At 31.4% G+C, this 19,032-nt stretch overlaps 1 protein-coding gene across 1 annotated transcript in view; it reads right to left on the bottom strand.

Annotated features, from left to right (window-relative positions):
* Positions 1 to 19,032, bottom strand: part of LOC129226756 (kinesin-like protein KIF23) — a 58,175-nt gene that overhangs the window by 24,811 nt on the left and 14,332 nt on the right. Inside the window, exons 7-11 of the mRNA XM_054861387.1 lie at positions 13,801 to 13,945; positions 13,290 to 13,348; positions 10,234 to 10,336; positions 8,245 to 8,303; positions 7,896 to 8,045 (exon numbers count right to left, since the gene is read on the bottom strand). Of these exons, the coding sequence (XP_054717362.1) occupies positions 7,896 to 8,045; positions 8,245 to 8,303; positions 10,234 to 10,336; positions 13,290 to 13,348; positions 13,801 to 13,945 (516 nt within the window). The remainder of the gene's footprint in view (positions 1 to 7,895; positions 8,046 to 8,244; positions 8,304 to 10,233; positions 10,337 to 13,289; positions 13,349 to 13,800; positions 13,946 to 19,032) is intronic.

The following is a 19,032-nucleotide window of genomic DNA, read 5'->3' as shown; positions in this document are numbered from 1 at the left end:
CATTTCGGTTTTCTAAGGAATCACAATTTTAAGAAAGAGAGCAACCAAAGAACAGTACTAATCCAGATAACAGAGCGAAATGGCTTTTAACTTGAATGACCTTTAACCATGAACTTTAATGTTCATCTTAACATGCCAAACCTGTGAATTTCACCCCTTAACTCTTCTTCCAAGAAAGTGCGCGAAACGACTGTCCTTTGGTTAATCTTCCTGGAAAGCCTATTCAGCTCTTGAAGACAATTCCTCTGAGTTGAAGAACATGTTTTTGCTTGCTGCTTTGAAGATCATTGGGCTTCGAATCCGAAAATGATAGCATAACCGGAATTCGAGACGATAGAGGTTTTTGTTGGTCTGGTCTCGTGTGTGTCATAGGTCATAGTCAAAACAACCTTTGCTAACCAGAGTATCCATTGCAATCACATTGATTCTTCAGCCAGTATTTACTGCCTATTCTTTTGGAAACGTACAGTCTGTTTAAAGTAGTACATTCTAAGTGAAAGTTGCTGCATAATGAAACAAACAAGACCGATAACAAGCTTTTTTCAACTCAAAGAAAAAAATTAAAATGACGAAAAGGATTGCTCTAAAAAGAGAAAGTTAACGTCGTCTGAAGAAAACGAAGTACAGTCTGCAAAGCAGCGTTAGTCCCATCGGACCCTTCTGAAGGTAATTTTATTTTAATTCAAAAGAAAAACTGCATAGCATTACATGAATAAAATGTTTAAAAACGAGATGAATCTAGATTATTTCTATTAGCTTGGTTCGGATTAAAAAGTAGAAAATAAAATACTACTGTTTATAATACCCGAAAATTGTTGTTGCTCTCTCAAATAGATATTTATGTAAATTCTAAAGCAGCTAATAAAATTAAAAATAAATATCTTTATGGATTATCTTTATAGTCTGACCACCGATGAGATTGAAAATCAAACATCCAGTTTACAAGCGGAAATGGAAGTATCTATTAGCTTTTAGGAATGCGGGCTTTTGTAGATGTGTGTTAGCCTCTAAATTAAGCAGTCACACTGAAATGAACGGAACACGCTCATCAGATGTTTGATTTCCCCCTGATTTGGATAGACTGATTTTGACAAGACGTTGCTAGAAAATTTCACTTTAAATTGAATGGAGGGAAAAGAAAAAAAGTTGAATTTTCCATAACATTAAAAAAATAAAAAATTCTTTGCTTTTGTTTTGTTTGACACAAGTATCGGAATTGGGGCACGCCATTCCAAAGTATGTAAGACTCACCTCCCTCTTATTTTTTTTAATACTAAAAAAATTTACACACACACACACACACACACACACACATATATATATATATATATATAAGAAGACCCCCCCCCCCCCCCCGAAAGTCGGGTCTAGCTACGCCTCTGATATCTGCTAACCTGAGTTTAGAACAAATAATGTTTTCTAACAATGGATTTCAAGAAAAGTATATTTTAAAAGCATCCATGCTTACAAATCTGTTATTGGACGGTCAAAAAGTAAAAAATATAAGTAAAAAATATAAATATATATTTTTATATAATCAACTAAAATTTTATAACTATAAATATTAACCTTCTTACCCGTTTTGGTGCATGCGAAGTCTTGACTTGATTATTTTTATAAAAATGTAATATAGGATTGTTATTCAACGATACATCAGATTGAGTAATTACATTTTGAACTGAATCTGAAAAAGTAACATGAACAAGAAATTATATATATTCTACCACTCAAATATTGTTGTCTCAGAGCAAAAGTAGGATATCTTAGTGTTAATTCAGGGATTAGACGTCTTAGTGTTGCTCTAAGGCGACGATATAATGGTTTGCATCAATCTTAGAACACTGCCTTTTGTTGCTTTTTTGAGATAAACATTTACTAAGAGAAAACTTCACCAAACATTCTATTTAAAATCCATGAATTTTGCTTTATATTTAAGTAAATTTGGATATGATAGATTTTAGACCATTAAATTTCAATAAATGAAATGCAACTTGATCGACTTATTTATCATACAAATGCAGACCCATAATTTTACTCACATAATAATTTTGGCTAGTAAAAATATTATGTGTGGTAGGAAAAGTATACACACTTAATAGTCCAAAAATGATGTTTATAAAACATAAAATAAGCTTGCAATATAGCTTAAACTGTGGCCCATTTTAGGGTCATGTATTGTTCTATAATTTCCTTAATGGGCATGTAGGCTGATTAGCAGAACACAAAATAATGTTTATTTTTTCTTCTTTTCTGTTCCGTTTATGCTTTGATTAAACTTTTTAAGTGTTTTAATTTAAACTTGTCATCTTATAATCGGAACTAATAATGAATCAATCACCTGGCTCATTACTAATGCATATGTGACTTATTACTAATGGAACAAAGTGGTTGACTTTAAAAAATACTTAATAACTTATTTGAGGACTCTACTTTTCTGTTTTCTCGGAATATTCTGGCTAGTGCGCTTAATTATTTTACTGTGTGTATATCTCAAGGGGTACTACTAATCTGCTGAATTTCATCCCCACCTGAATTTCCGAGACTGTAAAGCCTCTTTGCAAGTTATTATTCTTCAATGCATTATTCCCTGCTTCCTTTCCAAAAATTGAAACATTTTTGTCTTGTATTTCAAGATTGTAAGCAGTTTTCGCAAGCGATATCTACGAAGTTAAGGAATTCCTAAGCATTTTACATTATTGTACTTATTTACTGTCCTTATGTGAATTTTTGAGTAAAAGCAGTGTTGTAGATTGCACCCAACAGTTACATTCTTCAAAATGAAAGAAAATGCATGGAAAATAAAGCATCACAAGTGTATTAAAATTTTAATTTCTTATTGCAATTTTTTTAAAAAAAGTAAACGTTTTCTGGACAATCTGAATTTGACTAATTGCACTAATAAATAATCAAGAGTCTATTTTATTTTTTTATACATTAATCAGTACTGACATGGAGTAACGGCACCAGTAACAGACATGCTTAAAACATCGCTCTCAGGTTAACTCAATTTTCTGAGCCTTTTAATGTATTTAGACTTTTATAATGCTGAAAATGTACAGTCTTGAGCAAAGAAGAGACCGAGGGGACCTGATTCAGTTGTTTAAATTTATTAAAATGAAAGATGTTACAGAGCTAAAGTTTAGCACTGAAAACAGGACAAGGGGTCATTGTTTTAAGCTATTTAAATCTCAGGCTAACATGGATATTAGGAAAAATTATTATTTTAGCAGGGTAGTGGAACCTTGGAACAGCTTAACGGAAGAGGTGGTAATGAGCAAGGAAGTAGATAGTTTTAAGAGGGCCATTGATCTTCACTGGTGATTGTAAATCGACTAGGACCAGTCTAGCTGGGCCCAGAGCCTGTTGCTGGTCGTCACTTTTGTATTTGTATAAAACTATTTTTCTTGCATGCAACTACATCTCATCTAACATTTGGCTTCTTCTGGATCTTCTGAATGCGTTAATTCAATTTTTATTTGCTCCATTTTGAAAAAAGGTCCGACCCCCAGCAACAGACCCCAACAATTCTGATGATATCCAGTAACAGATAGGATGAGGAAAGGATGAGTGATGGACATAATTCCCTTTTTCTCTTCAAAATGTGCAAAAGTTCTTTACTTTTAGATTGAAAACTAAACTAAATACAAATGTACATGAAACACCGGAAAACCTTGTGGAAGCTGTTCATAACCTTCCACCACTGCCTTGTAAACATCAAATGGATCATAAAATTCACTCTGATAACATAGGATGGTTGCACCGTGTTCATGTGTTGTAGCAACATCAGTTTTACCCTTCTAAAATTCTTATTATTTAATTCCAAACTTACGACTATCTGCTACTGGACCCTTGTATGTTAATGGTGCTGTTACCCTAACTCATAAAAAAAAATTTGAAAGAAAACTTTGGCAAATTCTACACTTGCAACAAAAGACATTTAAAGAAAATAAAACTAAAACTAATTTATAAATAAGAGTAAAAATATTTTTTATATTTACCAAGATTAATTTTTGATTTACAAAATCTTGGGATCAAAGTAGAAAAATGGGAAACACTTGATAGATTTGAACACTTTGATTTCGCTTCTGATACACTCATAGAAGTAGCAAAGGAAGGTTTACTAAACAGTGTAAGTTGTGTATCACAAAGTTCATTATCTTCTTGATTCTTTTCATTTACAATTTCTTTGAACATTTTAAACTGTTTATTCTTTATGCACATTTTTCTTTCCAATTCAATCTGTTTTTTAAACAGCCTCTTTTCCTAAAGTGAAAATATATGTAACATTATTGTTAATGTTCCTTTATTCGGTAACTGAATTCCAGTCTATCCTTTTATTTTGATTCCTGAATTTTTTTTTTCTTTTTTTTTTGGGGATTTTTTTTAACGATAATTTTTAAATTATGTAAATTTTATTATTATATTATTTTTATAACTTCCTACTGAGCTGATAATTTTTTATTTCTTCACCAACAAATTTATTTCCAAAATGGATGTTAATAAAACAAAATCATTTTTTTGAAATTTCATATTAGGAAACATCCACAAATTAAGTCTTGCCTTAAAAACTAACTCCAAGGTTTTAGTTTTTGCTTCAAAGTTTACATTTTTGTAACTTTCAAAATCAAAATTGAAAAAGAAAAAAGGAAAAATGCTCTTTCAACAATTTGATAAACTGCATTGTATGACTGATTCTTCCAAAAATACCTCAATTTAATAACCATATTTTTAAAAAGTTAACATTACGATAAATTTACATATCATATTCGCTATATTAATCATGTGCATTACCAACTTTTCAATCATTGAGCTGCCTCTAATTGTTAGATCGCGCTATAGCTTGATATTATTTTTTCTTTCATGAAAAAGAACTAAATTTGAGGTAAGAAAATCTTAGTTTCATACTTCAAAAGCAAGCTTCATCCTAATTTGAACTGATATATTTCAAACTTTTCAATAATTTCTCTTAAAAAGAGCACATTTATAAGATATTTTTGCACAGCAGACAACATTTACTTTTGCCTTCATACAGTTTGTAAGACTTCATTCCGTATGAAATAAGTGGTTGTTAGTCGCATTTTGCATCCAAAATTTTCGTTTTGATGACTGTTTTGCCATTCTGATTGTCATTTTTGATGATTACCTTTTTATAAGACTATGGGCTGATGATTAGAATTTCAATGGTTAGTCGATTGTCGGGTATTTTATTTAGATCAGGACCTATTTGTAGATATGCATAATTTTAAAACACTATCAATCCCTCATACCTTTTTAATTTAAATTATTTTTTAATACTTTTTTGCTTACTCTTTCATAATTTGGTCCGCAAAGCTGTAACGTTTTGGGATAATTTGTAACAAATACATAACTCTTGTAACACTTATTGGTTGCTTTGCTCAAGCAATACGAAATATTTTTAAATTATGCCCAAGTAGAATATTCTGGAAACTAAAACAAAAAAGCTACGTGCTAACGAGGCCTAACTTTCATATCCTATTATCAAACTGTTGGAATATGCTGATCAGTTTTTCTTTTTTTTCTCCTTGTCTTAAGAAAGACATTAACTTATTGAAAAGGGCTCAAAGGAGGACTACTGGGTCAGTAAATAGGCTTTTAGTTTTAAATTATGATTTGATTTTTAAAAAGCCACTCTTTTACATTTTAAGAGTTTTTAAAGAGGAGGGTACTTTGCAGCAACAATTAAAAATCACTGAGCAACCGAGAATACGAAGAAAAATACTTTAATGTAAAGAATACAACACAATTAAAACAAAATACCATAGTTGATTTTAAGCAATTCCTCTCAAGTTCTAATTTTTCCTTAACATTTGATTCAATTTTTCTTAGCTTTTCATCTTGCTCTGAAATTAATACATCTTTTTTCTTAACCTAGAGGAGAAATGATGTATGTATATTTTTTTTTATAGATAAACATTCAAAAGCCTGTTTATAGCTTATACTTATTTGTAACCCGCCCAAATTATATTTGGTTTCATTTTTCACTCATTAAATTAATGTATCTAAAATAATCATCAAAGCATGCATAAATCTTAAAAACATATATCCATCAAAAATTTTGATAGAAAAATAATAGATATTTCTTTGTTGTTTACATTCATTTCTGCTTAAGTTAAGGGAGAAATATTTCACTTTGCCAAAACATTTAAAAACTTCTCACAGTATGCTGTTTTTTTATTCAGGAAAGTAAATAAATGTTCTATGAGAGTGGAATAAAACAAAAATTAAAATTAGGTCAAATGAGAAAAATTGAATGGGAAAAAATCAAATGAAAAAAACAGTGTTGAAAAACAATTCCCATTACATGAATAATGAATCTTGTAGAATAAAAATGATCTAACCTTTGCAACAATTTAGAATTTTTATGCATTCAAAACCCAAAATTTTTTTAACAAATAATTATAATTCTGTACACTTCACTCAAACCAGGTGCCAAAGGCAGCTAATCTAGCCACCCTTACGGCTAGTTAACATTGATTTGCCACAAAACAAGTAAAGAACTCCTTTGAAATATCCAATTTTAGTCAAAAAGAAGATGCACAACTAAACTGTATATGGGTAATAGAAATTTTAACTGCTTCAACTAATAATTTTCAACATATTGTTGCTTGAAAAAAATTGTGACACAACTCAAAAAAAAAAAAAAATACCGAAAATGAGATTTTTATTGATAATGCTTTGAAAAAATTGATCTTTTATGTGGAATAAAGACACAAGTTGTAGATAGCAAAGTTGCCAGTTGATGGCAACTTTGATTAAAACCTAATTTGACCAAAATTTGATTAAAATTTCGAGCAATCCTAAAAGGCTAGAACGAAAGCTGCATGAAATAAACAAGAAAGATTGTATTTACCATTTTAAAGGGGAATAGCAATAATTATTTAAAAAATGGCCTCCTAAAAAAGTTGCTTTTTTGAATTGTGTCACTATTTTTTTCAAGCCGCTATATGTGAAATATGTAAGTTATTTTTAGAGAAAAGGCAATTTCATGTCCTTGAATAAAAAAAAAAGCTGATTAAGCTAGTAAACCATGTATGTTAATTATCATTAAATTTGTTGTAAATATCACTACCATGGCTCTTGTTCCAAAATGCAATCTTTATTATTTAAAAACCGAAAAGCTTTAAAAGCAAAGACAACAATCAGTTAAGTTTATTTCATTTCAAGATTTTAACTACATTTGGAAATTTATGCACGAGAAAATGAAATTCTATTCCTTCCCATTCATTAAAATGTCACTAGAGGTGATTGCTATTACCATAGTATAAAAGTTTTTAACTTTCACTCACCACTAAATGATGCTTTCACATTTATTTGACCTGTAATGGAACATGCCAACCACCTGCTCTTACATGCAGAGGGTCAACTTCAGTTTCAGCAAGGAAAAATAATTTCATTTTGTTATTTTTACTCCGAAATTTCCCCCAGTCAGATTAATCCAGTCAGACATTTTGCATGACCTATTAAAAGTTTTGACGTTTCGAATTTCCTATACTATTGTGCTTAAAAAACTGAGTAACTTAAGGGCATCAATTTAATATTAGTTTCAGAATAAATATTTTAATGGTAAATATATTCTATACTTATGTTGTACTGTATGTAAAAGTTCTTTAATTTTTAATCATATTGAATTATTAAGGTAAGTTGTGTAATAAAATTGTTGTAGTTTGAAAAAATAGTTTTAAACACTCAAATTAAATATACAAAATAATATGAAGCCAACTGCATGAGACAACTAATGATGCTTAATCAATATCCATAGATAAGAAAGTAGGTTCACTTTGGTTTGAACAAACTTCTTATTTCTTTCATGAAATAGAGAAATGATAATTATATATCACAAATAATGTGAATTTTATCAGGTAAGAGCAAATTACTTCAAGTTTTATACTGTCAACTTGATTTCTCAAAGCTGAAATCTTCTTCTCCAACTCCTCTTTTACATTATCTATGACAGATACTTTCTTTTCCAATTCTATGACTAGCTCTGTTTTTGATTCCAAATTCATTTGCAATGCTTTTGTTGCCTGAAAAATAATTACATATATATAGTAGGGCATGAAAAATCTTAACACAAAATCTCTGACAGAGCCAATGAGAAGATTAAACATCTGCAGTAGAATTAATCAAAGCTACTGTCATAGCTATGTTATTTCCTTCTAAGGAAATAAAGGAAAAGTAGGAAAATATCTTTGAAAAATGCTGGAAGCATGTTCAAATACTTACCTCTTTTAATTCTTCATTTTCCTGAACTATAGCAACCAAGTTATTTTTCAAGTTAGCTCCTATAACATATTTTAGAACAAGAATCAAAACCAGAAAAGAATAGCTATGTCCAAGCATAATAAGCATTCATTGCCTTACTTCAGTACTTTAACTATCAAAAATGAATAATAAGTTTTTTACCTTTATAAGATCTGCATGAACAAAATATATAATATTTCTTTTACAAAACTAGTCTTTTGTATTTTCCATAATACAGTAAAAAATTAAAATAGAGCAACATCCAGCTCAATAATAACAATGATAACAATAATAGTAATTCAGGAAGTGAAATAATATGAATAATAACTATAGTTGTGGCACACTTAACCTGGCAGTGTAATAGTTGTGATTACGACCTGTGTAGCTTTCACAATGCTCCTAGGTTAGGTTTGCCTTAACAACAGGGCCGCCAAGAGCTCAACCCGAGCCCCGGGGCAAAATAGTGACTTGCAAACCCCCCTCCAATCACAAAAAAAAAAAAAAAAAAAAAATACTGTTGACTGCCCTCATTCATATTTCAGTAATTTCAAGTGCGCTTTCTATACCACAACATCTGCTTCATAGTTATCTTAGGCGTCATACCATGAGTCAGTGTACAGTGGAGAAACGGAATCGTATTTGGTAGCTTTTCTTTGTAAGAAATATAAAAAAAAGCTGGTTAAATAAAAAAAAAAGCTAACCGCTCTAATGTTAGACAAACATCTCAACCTCAACACTTTGAAAATTCTTGAAGTCATTAATTTTTCTTCAAACGTATATATAACAAGAGAGAGAGGGTCTACATTTTTGTTTGGAGAGGGGGGGGAGACTTTCCTTACAGTTATCGCACAATTAAATTTAGAGAATTGCGTTGAGCGGGGAAAGAGAAAAACCATATAAAGCAACAGTCATAAGTGTAACATTCGCGAAGGTCCTCCTCCCTAGGAAAAATGTTCGAAACTATAGTTCTAAAATTGCTGTTTAAACCAACACTGGTAATGTTAGGAGGAGGAGAGGTTCAGGGACTTTTATGAAAGGTTACAGCTCATAGACTCTGCCTTTGAAATTTCTCGAAATCAAGGTCCTAAACATTAAGTTTTTGACGATTTTTAATGAGAGGGAGGGGTGGGGGGTGAGAGAGGAGGATGATCAGGGAGGCTCTCTAACTTTTCAAAAGTAGAAATTAAATATCTTCTTAATGCTAAGTTGCAAACCATCTTTGTTAAAGTTTTGGAAATAGAAGAGTTTTGAGCAATCTTTCCTCGAAAAATTTTGAATTATAGGCCCTTAAAACACAATTATAAGCCCTCTTTGTAAACATTAGGGAAAAGGTTTGGATTCGAAGCTTCTCCGCCAAAATTTTTTCGGAATTGAAAATCTAAAAAGGAAATCTTGGACGAGTTTTTATGATGTGGAGGGAGAGAGGATTGGGAGTATTCTCAGCGAATTGTTTGGAAATTTAAGCCCCAAAAGCAGAATAGTAAATTACCTTTGATGACAAGGAGAAATGTTGGAGAACCTTCACTCGGAATTTCTTTTGAAATTTAAGTGCTAAAAACGAAATTTTATATGATCTTTAATTATTCATTAATGTAATAAACACAGCGCCATCTGTTGATGGAATTCGTTATTAATAGTGAAATAAACCCACGAAAAAATGTGCAAGTTTGGGGGTGGGAACATTGCATTTTCTTGTTAAGGACACTCATGCAATGGCAAATACAACGGTCTATGAAGGCAAAAATGCATCTTTAATTAATATCGCCATCAATTTGCATTTGTTTACAAAAAAATTATTGATAACACTAAAACTCGACAATATCTACTGAACAAAAAACCAATGAAGAAAAGCAGTTAGGCCTCAAATGGTTTCAATACACTTCTGATTACAAGTGAAATGGATAGTAATAGTATCGGATGGTAAAAGTTGGGTGGAACTTATGCAATATCAGTAAAGAAATGGAAACTTACTTTGGTTTTCCAAATTTTGAAGAAGTGGTTTAGTGTGACACATTTTCTCATTAAGAAAACCAATCAAATTTAAGTATACGACATCATCGCTTGAAGATTTAATCTAAAATAAAATTTTTAAGTTACGAATTTTGCTCTATTTGAGTGAAAAATCATCTTTCTCCATAAGGAGATGATAGGCGTAATATGGGAGGTAAGTAGAAATCCAATGAATCCCATACACCGAAAAAAAAAAATTGTTTAAGTATTTAAAACTAGAAAGTCGTCCACCAAGGTATGACGGGTAAAAATTGCTTCTACATTTGAACAAAGCCATTGCCTGCTTGGTGATAGTTTGATAATTGAAATTGTAACCCTAACTGCAGTGGATTAACCCTAAACTCCAGTAGGTAGCGTTCATTCTTGACCATTTTTTTCGTTTCTTCATTCCCCTGAAATGACAGTCTTACCAGTAAAACAGTTAACCGGATTGAGTTCAGCCTTGTCACAATAAAACATTTCCCTGCATGTTATACATTACTAAAACATATTATAAAATTATCAATCCGTGGCTCGAGTTTCATTGTTGAAGCACGCGGGTTACTCGATCATCGGCTATTATTTATGTGAGGATGTTTCCATCATCTTATTTTGCCTGCCTTAGGCCCGTTTACGATGATACCATTTAAAATATTAGGAACTTTTTGTGACAGTAACATTCTTGTCTTTACATCTCTTTTAGCACAAAGCCTTAGTATTTACAAATAGTATGAAAGAGGTAGTGAGTTCATTTCCATGTCACACCAGGAATCTAGTTTGGGCCATCAAGGTTAAAAGTGGACCCTAATCACAATACAACTTTGGACTCCCTTTTTACTACAATCACCTGCAAATAGTCAAGGTGTTGTTTAACTTCATTTATTTGAATGAAAATTCACTTTTATATCAGTGACTCCAATTGAAATCCAAAACATAAATTTTTTATAATTATAAAACTTAATTATGGGACATAAAGTAATAAAAAGCTATTGGGAGGTGAAGTACTTCATCCCAACATTCATAAAGTAATGCAAAACATTAACTGGACTCTATTTCCATATGTACATATAGCAGCCAGTGCATGGACATGATAGAGGAACTAACTATTCAAAACTGATTCCAGGGTGATTAAAATAGAAATTTAATTTAAATATGAACAAGATATTTTTTCATGAATGTAATGTTTCCTCTAAAAAAATATATTTTCAAAAATTCAAAAAAAAAAAAAAAAAAAAAAATCAATTTTTATGATGAATTGTTAATTCAAGAACAAAGAAGGTAAATTCAGGGTTCATACTCTATTTGGATGAAAAAATTCCATGACTTTTCCAAGACTTTTTCATGACTTCAATGAAAATTTTCATGACCTCGTTACACGAAGAGAATAGCATTATTTAATCTCAAACTTGGTAATATTTGGAAATGAGCATTAGCAAAACCTCTATATGAATGCCACAGCCTCATTGAAGCACTTACTCATAATGGAAAAAATATAAGTGCACACTTAAAAAAACTAAACTATTCTTATTTGTCTTCATCATATTAAATTTAAGTAAAGTAAAAATGTGGTGAAGCGAATATGATGATGCTTAAATGTCTGATTTTTTTTTTTTTTTAACAGGCAGAATGATATAGAAATTGACAAAGGTTGAATGAATTACCACTAAGTTTCAATAAATTTGCTTAAAAAGTTACCTTTTAGTGTCAACAGTGCTTTTAATCATCCACGTAACTTGACAGTATTTTGGTCTTTAAAGTAAAGCCACATAGTTTAGTTCTTCATGTTTGTAAACCAGATCTTTTTAGAAAAAACCATTCAGCAATGAATCAATCTTCTGATTCAAAAGTATATTTGTTTTGCTTACAAATTTGCATAATTTCAAATGCATATAAATTAATAGGTTCAGAAATTCCAGAACACGTTTAATTCCCGACATTGAACGTAGCAGTGGGTAGAATGGATTAGTTTTGCGTGCCGTATGTTGGGTACTACTGTTTTAGAGCATTAGAATTCCTCTTTTTCTGTATTCTATTGCCTGACTTTAGATCTTTATTTTCTAAAACATCCAACAAATTAAGATAAACTCTGATAAATTTAATAATAAAGTCCTTACAAGTGATGGAATCGAACTCGCATGCAATTGAATTGCTTTATTTATTAATTTTTTTTTTTTTTGAGTGGGCGTGGCAAAACTAAGAACGTGAAATTATGCTACTACAGAATATGAAACATAAGAAGTGTGGAAAATAACAAAAAATTAAAAATAAGTGATGTCCAGGCAGTAAAATCACATTGCAAAAAATGGCAAGCGGCTGCAACAGAAGTGGATGCAATGAGATTTCAAAATTCAGATTTGATTTTTGGATCGTTCAATTTTCCATTTTTAATAGCTTTTATGTATATACTGTTAAATCACTCAAAATTTCTAATGCTCCTTTAACTACTGCTCCCTTCTCTTTGCCCAGGACATTTTTCCATGACTTGAAATAAATTTCCATGACTTTCAATAAAAACTTCGATTTTCCATGACTTTTCCAGGTCGGAAATTCTGTTATTTTTTTTCCCATGACTTTCCAGGATTTCCATGACCCGTACGAACCCTGTAAATTTAGCAGCAAAAAAGTTTTATACTCTTATATTTTAGCTAGCTTTTATTAGTTACATGGAGTAAGATTTTAACTAAAACATAAATAAATTAAATAAGATTTTACACAAAGTTAATACATAAGATGAAAAGTTTTTTTTATATAGGTTTTATATAGATGAAGTTACCAAATTCGAATCTTTTCGACAGCTCAGCACAGTAAAATAGAATTAAATTCTTCTAAATAACTTTTAATATTTCCTTTTATTCAATTTTTTACAGTGTACAGTAGCAATCAACTGACTTGATTTATACTTTTGTGGGAAATAACACATTAAAAAAAAAAAAAAAAAGTCTTAGACAAATTTTTTTAAATGTCTTCCAATGTCCAGTTATAAAAGTCCAAAAATTGTAACAAAAGTAATCCATTTTTAACTGATAAAAATTACTTACTACAGATGGAGGACAAGCCCAATTCAATCCATTTGTGGAAGATTGTTCATGTCTCAAATCTAAAATAATGCTTTAAATCAGTAATTTAACATTTAATGCATAAACTGTTCAATGTAAGCAAAATAAAATAAAATCCAAAATGTATGCAAAATAAATCAAAACAGAAACAAAAAAAAAAAAAAAAAAATCAATTTTTGTAAAACCTAAAAACTGAATAACCATGAAAGTGGAATTCCATGGATTTCTTTTGGGGAGAATTGCAGAAACTTTTGAAAAGTAATCACAAAGTTAATTCAAAAAATACTACATGAAACATTATTATTTGAACAAGTAAAATATTTTAGAATGAAAATTTCTGAATACTGGTCATTTTTTTTCTTTGCAACTAGGACCAGTGGTTGAGAAGCACTAGACTATATCACTGGTTCATTTAAAAAAGAAGAAAAAAAAGACTCCCCTTTCAAGGTCCCCCCCCCCCCCCCCCCCCCCAAATCATGAACATGGTACATACTTTTGTTATCTGGAAGTTTGCTTATAGCTTTCTGAAATAGAGCTTCATCTTTAGATGCCCAGCTTGAACTACTCCTACTCCATAGGGTTGAAGATGACCAAGACTTTTTAGTTTTTTTCTTCGTTGTAGCAAATTGCAATAAGTACTAAAATATACAACAACATAAAAGAGCTTAAAGTAGGTGAAATGAGCTCAACAAATCAATTAATAAAAGTAATGTGTTCAGACAATATACTAACAAACATTATTCAGTGAAAGTGTAACAAGAACAAAAATTTTACCGTATGTCTTTTAATTCAAAAGCTCACTATTTGCATTGAAAAAGAGGTTCCCAGAGTTCATACTCTATTTGGATGAAAAAATTCCATGACTTTTCCAAGACTTTTTCATGACTTCAATAAAAAATTTCATGACCTTGTTTACGAAGAGAATAACATTACTTAATCTCAAACTTGCTAATTTTTGGAAATGAGCTTTAGCAAAACGTCTACAGGAATGCCACAATCTCATTGAAGCACTTAATCGTAATGGAAAAAATATAAGTTTACACTTAACCCATAAAGTGGAACGCCCCTCTCCCACTAAACTAGTCAAAAATGTCTGACCCTCTGTAAAGAATTTGCTCTATTTGGACACATCGCATCCACACGCACGTGCTCCGAAAATGCCAGCTACCTTGTTGTCAACCCCCCCTTCTTTCTCATCAAGGTGGAACCCAAATTGACAGCTCACTGCACTGGTCTCGCCCTGTTCCTTGGAGATTTGAATCCTTTTAACTATTCAAATACACGTTATCTGGATTTTTCCGTTTTGTTGTGGTTTGCTGAACAAGGAATGTTCTCAATTTCGAGCTGCCTGCTTCATTTTGTAGCAGTAGGAACTAAATTTTTCTTCGCACTTCAGGAATATTATTTCGCAATACGGCCTTCAACTTTTGCTGCAGAAATTACATATTAAAATTCCTTTTCAAAAAGTCATAGTTTATGTTTGGGCGCAAGCAAAATTTAATTTTGTTCAGTACTACGCAACAAATGTTTATTCCTATTCAATTGTTTGCTTAGCAATTGTTTAGTTCAGTCTTACTGAAAATCAATGTCATATGAGTATAGGTGAAAGAGGTACCTATGGGGAATTTTTTCCTCGTTTCTTTTTTTCTTTTTTTTTCAAAGAACCTTATGAATTTCTCAGGGCAAAAGTGTTCTAATGATAGAAGTATTTTCTTTGAGTCATGATCTTTATGAGATTTTGAAAGAAAATTTATTCACTTTATGGTGTTTGAAAAAAAAAGAAAAGAAAAGGTTTCAATTGTTCAAATGTGCTCCGATTGTGAACGAATATCGTCAAGCCTGGGGCACATACGAACAAGATTTTAAAAAAAAAGAGAGGACAATCGTCATATTTCAAGGAATTACATTGAAGAGTTTGTGACCTATACCAGGGCTGTGGAGTCGGGCTTATTTTGGGGTAAAAGATTCAGAGTTGGAGTCATTCGAAACAGGCCTACTCTGACTCCGGGCTTCTTTTATTCAATAATATTTACCGACTTTTCTTGTATTTTTTAAATAACTTACCACCTATTAGTTCGATTACAAGTATATAGGCCTACTAATAACAAAATAACTGTCTTTGGCAACCAGCAGACTTGATTGTTTATCAAACTTTCTGTAATAGCTATTTACGCCGTCCCCTAGTTTGCTTGTTTTTGTACTCTCTTTAACTAATAGCAACTGTCATCAAACGGATTTGTTGCCTAAAGTAATTCCTTTCAAATAAAAATAATAACTAGTAAAAGGAATGTATTCCTTGAGCAAGCCGCCGCCCGTAGATTGAGAGGAAACTTGAGGGTGTTCGGTAAATTCAAATAAGTGTTGGAGCGGCAAATCCAAAAGATCCGATAAAATATATAATCCTTTCCCTTGAGGGGAGGGAGGGAATTGAAAATAAATAAATTAAAAAAAAAGCCGGAGTCGAAGTTGGACGCTTCAAAATCCAGGAGTCGGAGTTGAACATTTTCCTTCCGACTCCACAGCTCTGACCTGTACTTTGTCAGTTTAAATTGTACTGTAATGTGTCAAATACAAAATATTTTTTTATGAATTACATAACAATGCTCACTGTCAAATTTGAAAGTTTCGTAGTTTGTTCCAATCGCTGGATACAAAAGAAAAAGAACCTATAAGACTGCACAGCCCAAGAAATATTTTATTGTGTTAAGATTATTTTTACTATACATTGCTATTAAGTTTCACACAGGTTATTAATGTTTTTAAATGATTTTAAATTGGATTCTTTAGTTAATGTTTCGTGTTTAATTAAAATGTTTCGTGCCTTTTTATTTCCTGTAGTCAGGACTAGATTAGCCTTTAAAATTAGGGAAAACTCGGTCTCATTTCAAGGCCCTCACTTTTAGTTTTTGGAAATTTTTCGAAAATTCTATGCACATTGATGCAAAACTTATTTGTGCTACTAGTAATATTTACAAAAGTGATCCAGTAGAATTCAATAAAGTTTATTCCACCTTCCCAGCGAATTGAAATTTCATACATTACACATGTTGTACTGCAATGCTCGACGAATAACGTAGTAAAACGTTAAATCAAATTTAACACTTCACAAAAAAAATTAAATGACATAAATGAGCATTATAACAGAGTTGAACCAAATCCTATGCCAGACAACATAACTTGTGACTACATTTTATTAAATGTGTCCTCACCTTTTATTATTATTCATTTCTTCCAAACATTTTTATTTAGCATGCGGCAACGTTAGCAATCTCTTTAAAAATGCTTTTAAAAGCAGAAACTGTAATTGTAAATCACAGTTTTTTAGTCATTTTCCGGCTCCCTAAAAATTCTGAGGAGAAGCTCAAGTTTTCTGACTTTTATGGGGTAATCTGGCCTCCCTGTAGCTGTTCTATAGCACAAAATTCTTGACTAATTATGTAGTAACAAGAAATAAATACTTAACTATACTTTCTGAATCGACAGTACAAAAAATAATAAATTATTATATTTTTTTCTCGAAAATTAATAATAACCTAACATTCATGTTTTAAAAAAGATGCCGGAACAGCTTGCATGAGCGGCGGTTGTTGTGTGTTTACAAGTTCTCCATCTTCTACTTTAGGACTAACTTTCAATAGTAAAGAATTTTTAATTTAATAAAAAAGAAATTAAACATATAGTCATATATTTACGTAAATGTTCATCAGTGGCAGTATCGTGGCGAACGCAATGGGGTCCGCAATGGTGTCCACCGCCCCCCCCCCCTTTTAGACCATCTCAATGATCTAAGCCCCTATCCCCTCGATTCGTTTTTCTTGTCTGTAAACCTATTTATAGCAGTCATCTCACTGCGTGCACTGTTAAACCACGTAACAACGAAGTCAAAAATGCTTTCATTTCTTGTATTTCATAATTTACATGACTATATAACGTGAATATTCATCGTACAGCGTAAATTTATTTAGATTTGTAGTTGCAAAATATGAGGCAGCAAGAAGCTGTAAGAAGGGATGTAAGTTGACTTTTAAAGTTTCGAGTAAAACACGTTTAAATTTTAGATTCTAGATAGACTTTCAATTGATTTTTTTCTAAACTATGCTGTTTAGCAGCACTAGCCAGAACTTTGAGTTCCATCTCTTGCCCCAAAACAGAAAAGAGGTTCTCCTACCATTTCTACTGATTATTGCCAAATTTTAAAATTTCGGATCTTACATACGTTTGTTTCTCACTGTTTCATAACATTTTAAAACTGTATTGAAAAAACTAATTGATTGAAATCCTAAAATAGAAAACAAGTAACATTATTGTCTTTTGTTAAAAGCATACTTTAAGATGAAAGACTACTTTTCTTCAAGATTGAAGAGAAAGAAGATTCTGTCTTCATCAAATGATAGTTTTTCTTTTTGTTTTTAAGTTTTGAAAAAAGTAAATGCGCAAATTATTGTGGTTTTTGGTAATTCCATTAAGTGTTCGTTAGAAATCCCAAAGAAACGATGAAATTTTGCATATTTTTCAAATTTTCAGGAACGTTACCGGCTTTGATATCAGATTTCAATTTTCTTTTCCACTTCAATTCTTCATCAATAACTGGAACTCTCTGGTCTTATAGTATTTTAAAAATAAAAATGAAGGTTTTTTTTTTTTAATTATGAAGAAATGGTGAAATTCTTCCATTTTGGAATTTTCTGTTTAGTTGTGGATTGGATAATAATATTCAATTTCATTATCTTTTTACAAAAATTAAGTGTTCACCAATTGCAACGTTTCAGGGGTTTATAGCACTTAAAGAAAAAAAAAAGAAAAAAGAAAACAGATGCAAAATTTTGAAAAAAAATTCCAAACAACCGGCAAAATTCTCCGCGTTTTTGAATTTTTAAGGCTCGTTCGGCTGTCAAAAGCATGCAATTTCAAAATAATTTATTTTTCAAGTCGTTGCATTCACAAATTGCAACTTTTCTGTGCTACATTCACTCAAAAATAATTGTTTTGATTTTTTCGCACCACTCTTCGCTCTTTCTGTTTTACTGAAGAATATCATTTAAAATTGATACACTCCAATAACATTAATTATATTCTACCAAGTCATTAGCTTAACTTTATTCCGTTCTGTTTTTCATTTGTTACACCTATTTGTTCAGCATCGCAATTCCTATAGTAACGTAAGGTTCAAAAATATAAGTCTAAGAATGTGATGTTCAAGTACTTATTTAAAAATTGGTTTTCAAGTGAAAACAATGACTCTTTCTTTATGAAAAACAAAGTTCTACAAATATTATAATTCCAGTAATGTAAGGATGAGTTTTGCTAACGCTCCAAAGCATATCTTAGTTTGCTGCTTGAATTCATTGAATGCACATGTTCTTATCAGTCAGCTGAGAATGTTTCCAGGAAGTGCAATCACTGTTCTTTATGAAAAGAACTTGAAAATAAGATTTCCCCCTTCTGATACTCAAGGGATCTGCATTCATGTGGATGCAAAATACCGAGGACTTCCCCTTTCTCGTCTCGTTTTCGCAAACGAAACAATGGAGTACTCTAGCTCGTTTACAATGGGGGTGCAAGTGTCAGGGTCAGGTATACCTCGCAAGGTGTCCTTGGGGTAGGAAATGGCGCGAAGCTGAGACTGAACTATCAACCAAGCGTTTAACATTTCAATATCAAGCCACCATTTTGATACCACCATTTTCACACCACTAAAACCTCTCGCTGCGGCACCATAGGGTAC

This window comes from Uloborus diversus, chromosome 7 (genome assembly GCF_026930045.1).
Source record: "Uloborus diversus isolate 005 chromosome 7, Udiv.v.3.1, whole genome shotgun sequence".
Taxonomy (NCBI): Eukaryota; Metazoa; Arthropoda; class Arachnida; order Araneae; family Uloboridae; genus Uloborus; species Uloborus diversus.
The sequence above is the reverse complement of the archived record's forward strand: the minus strand, read 5'-3'. Positions and strand labels throughout refer to the sequence as shown.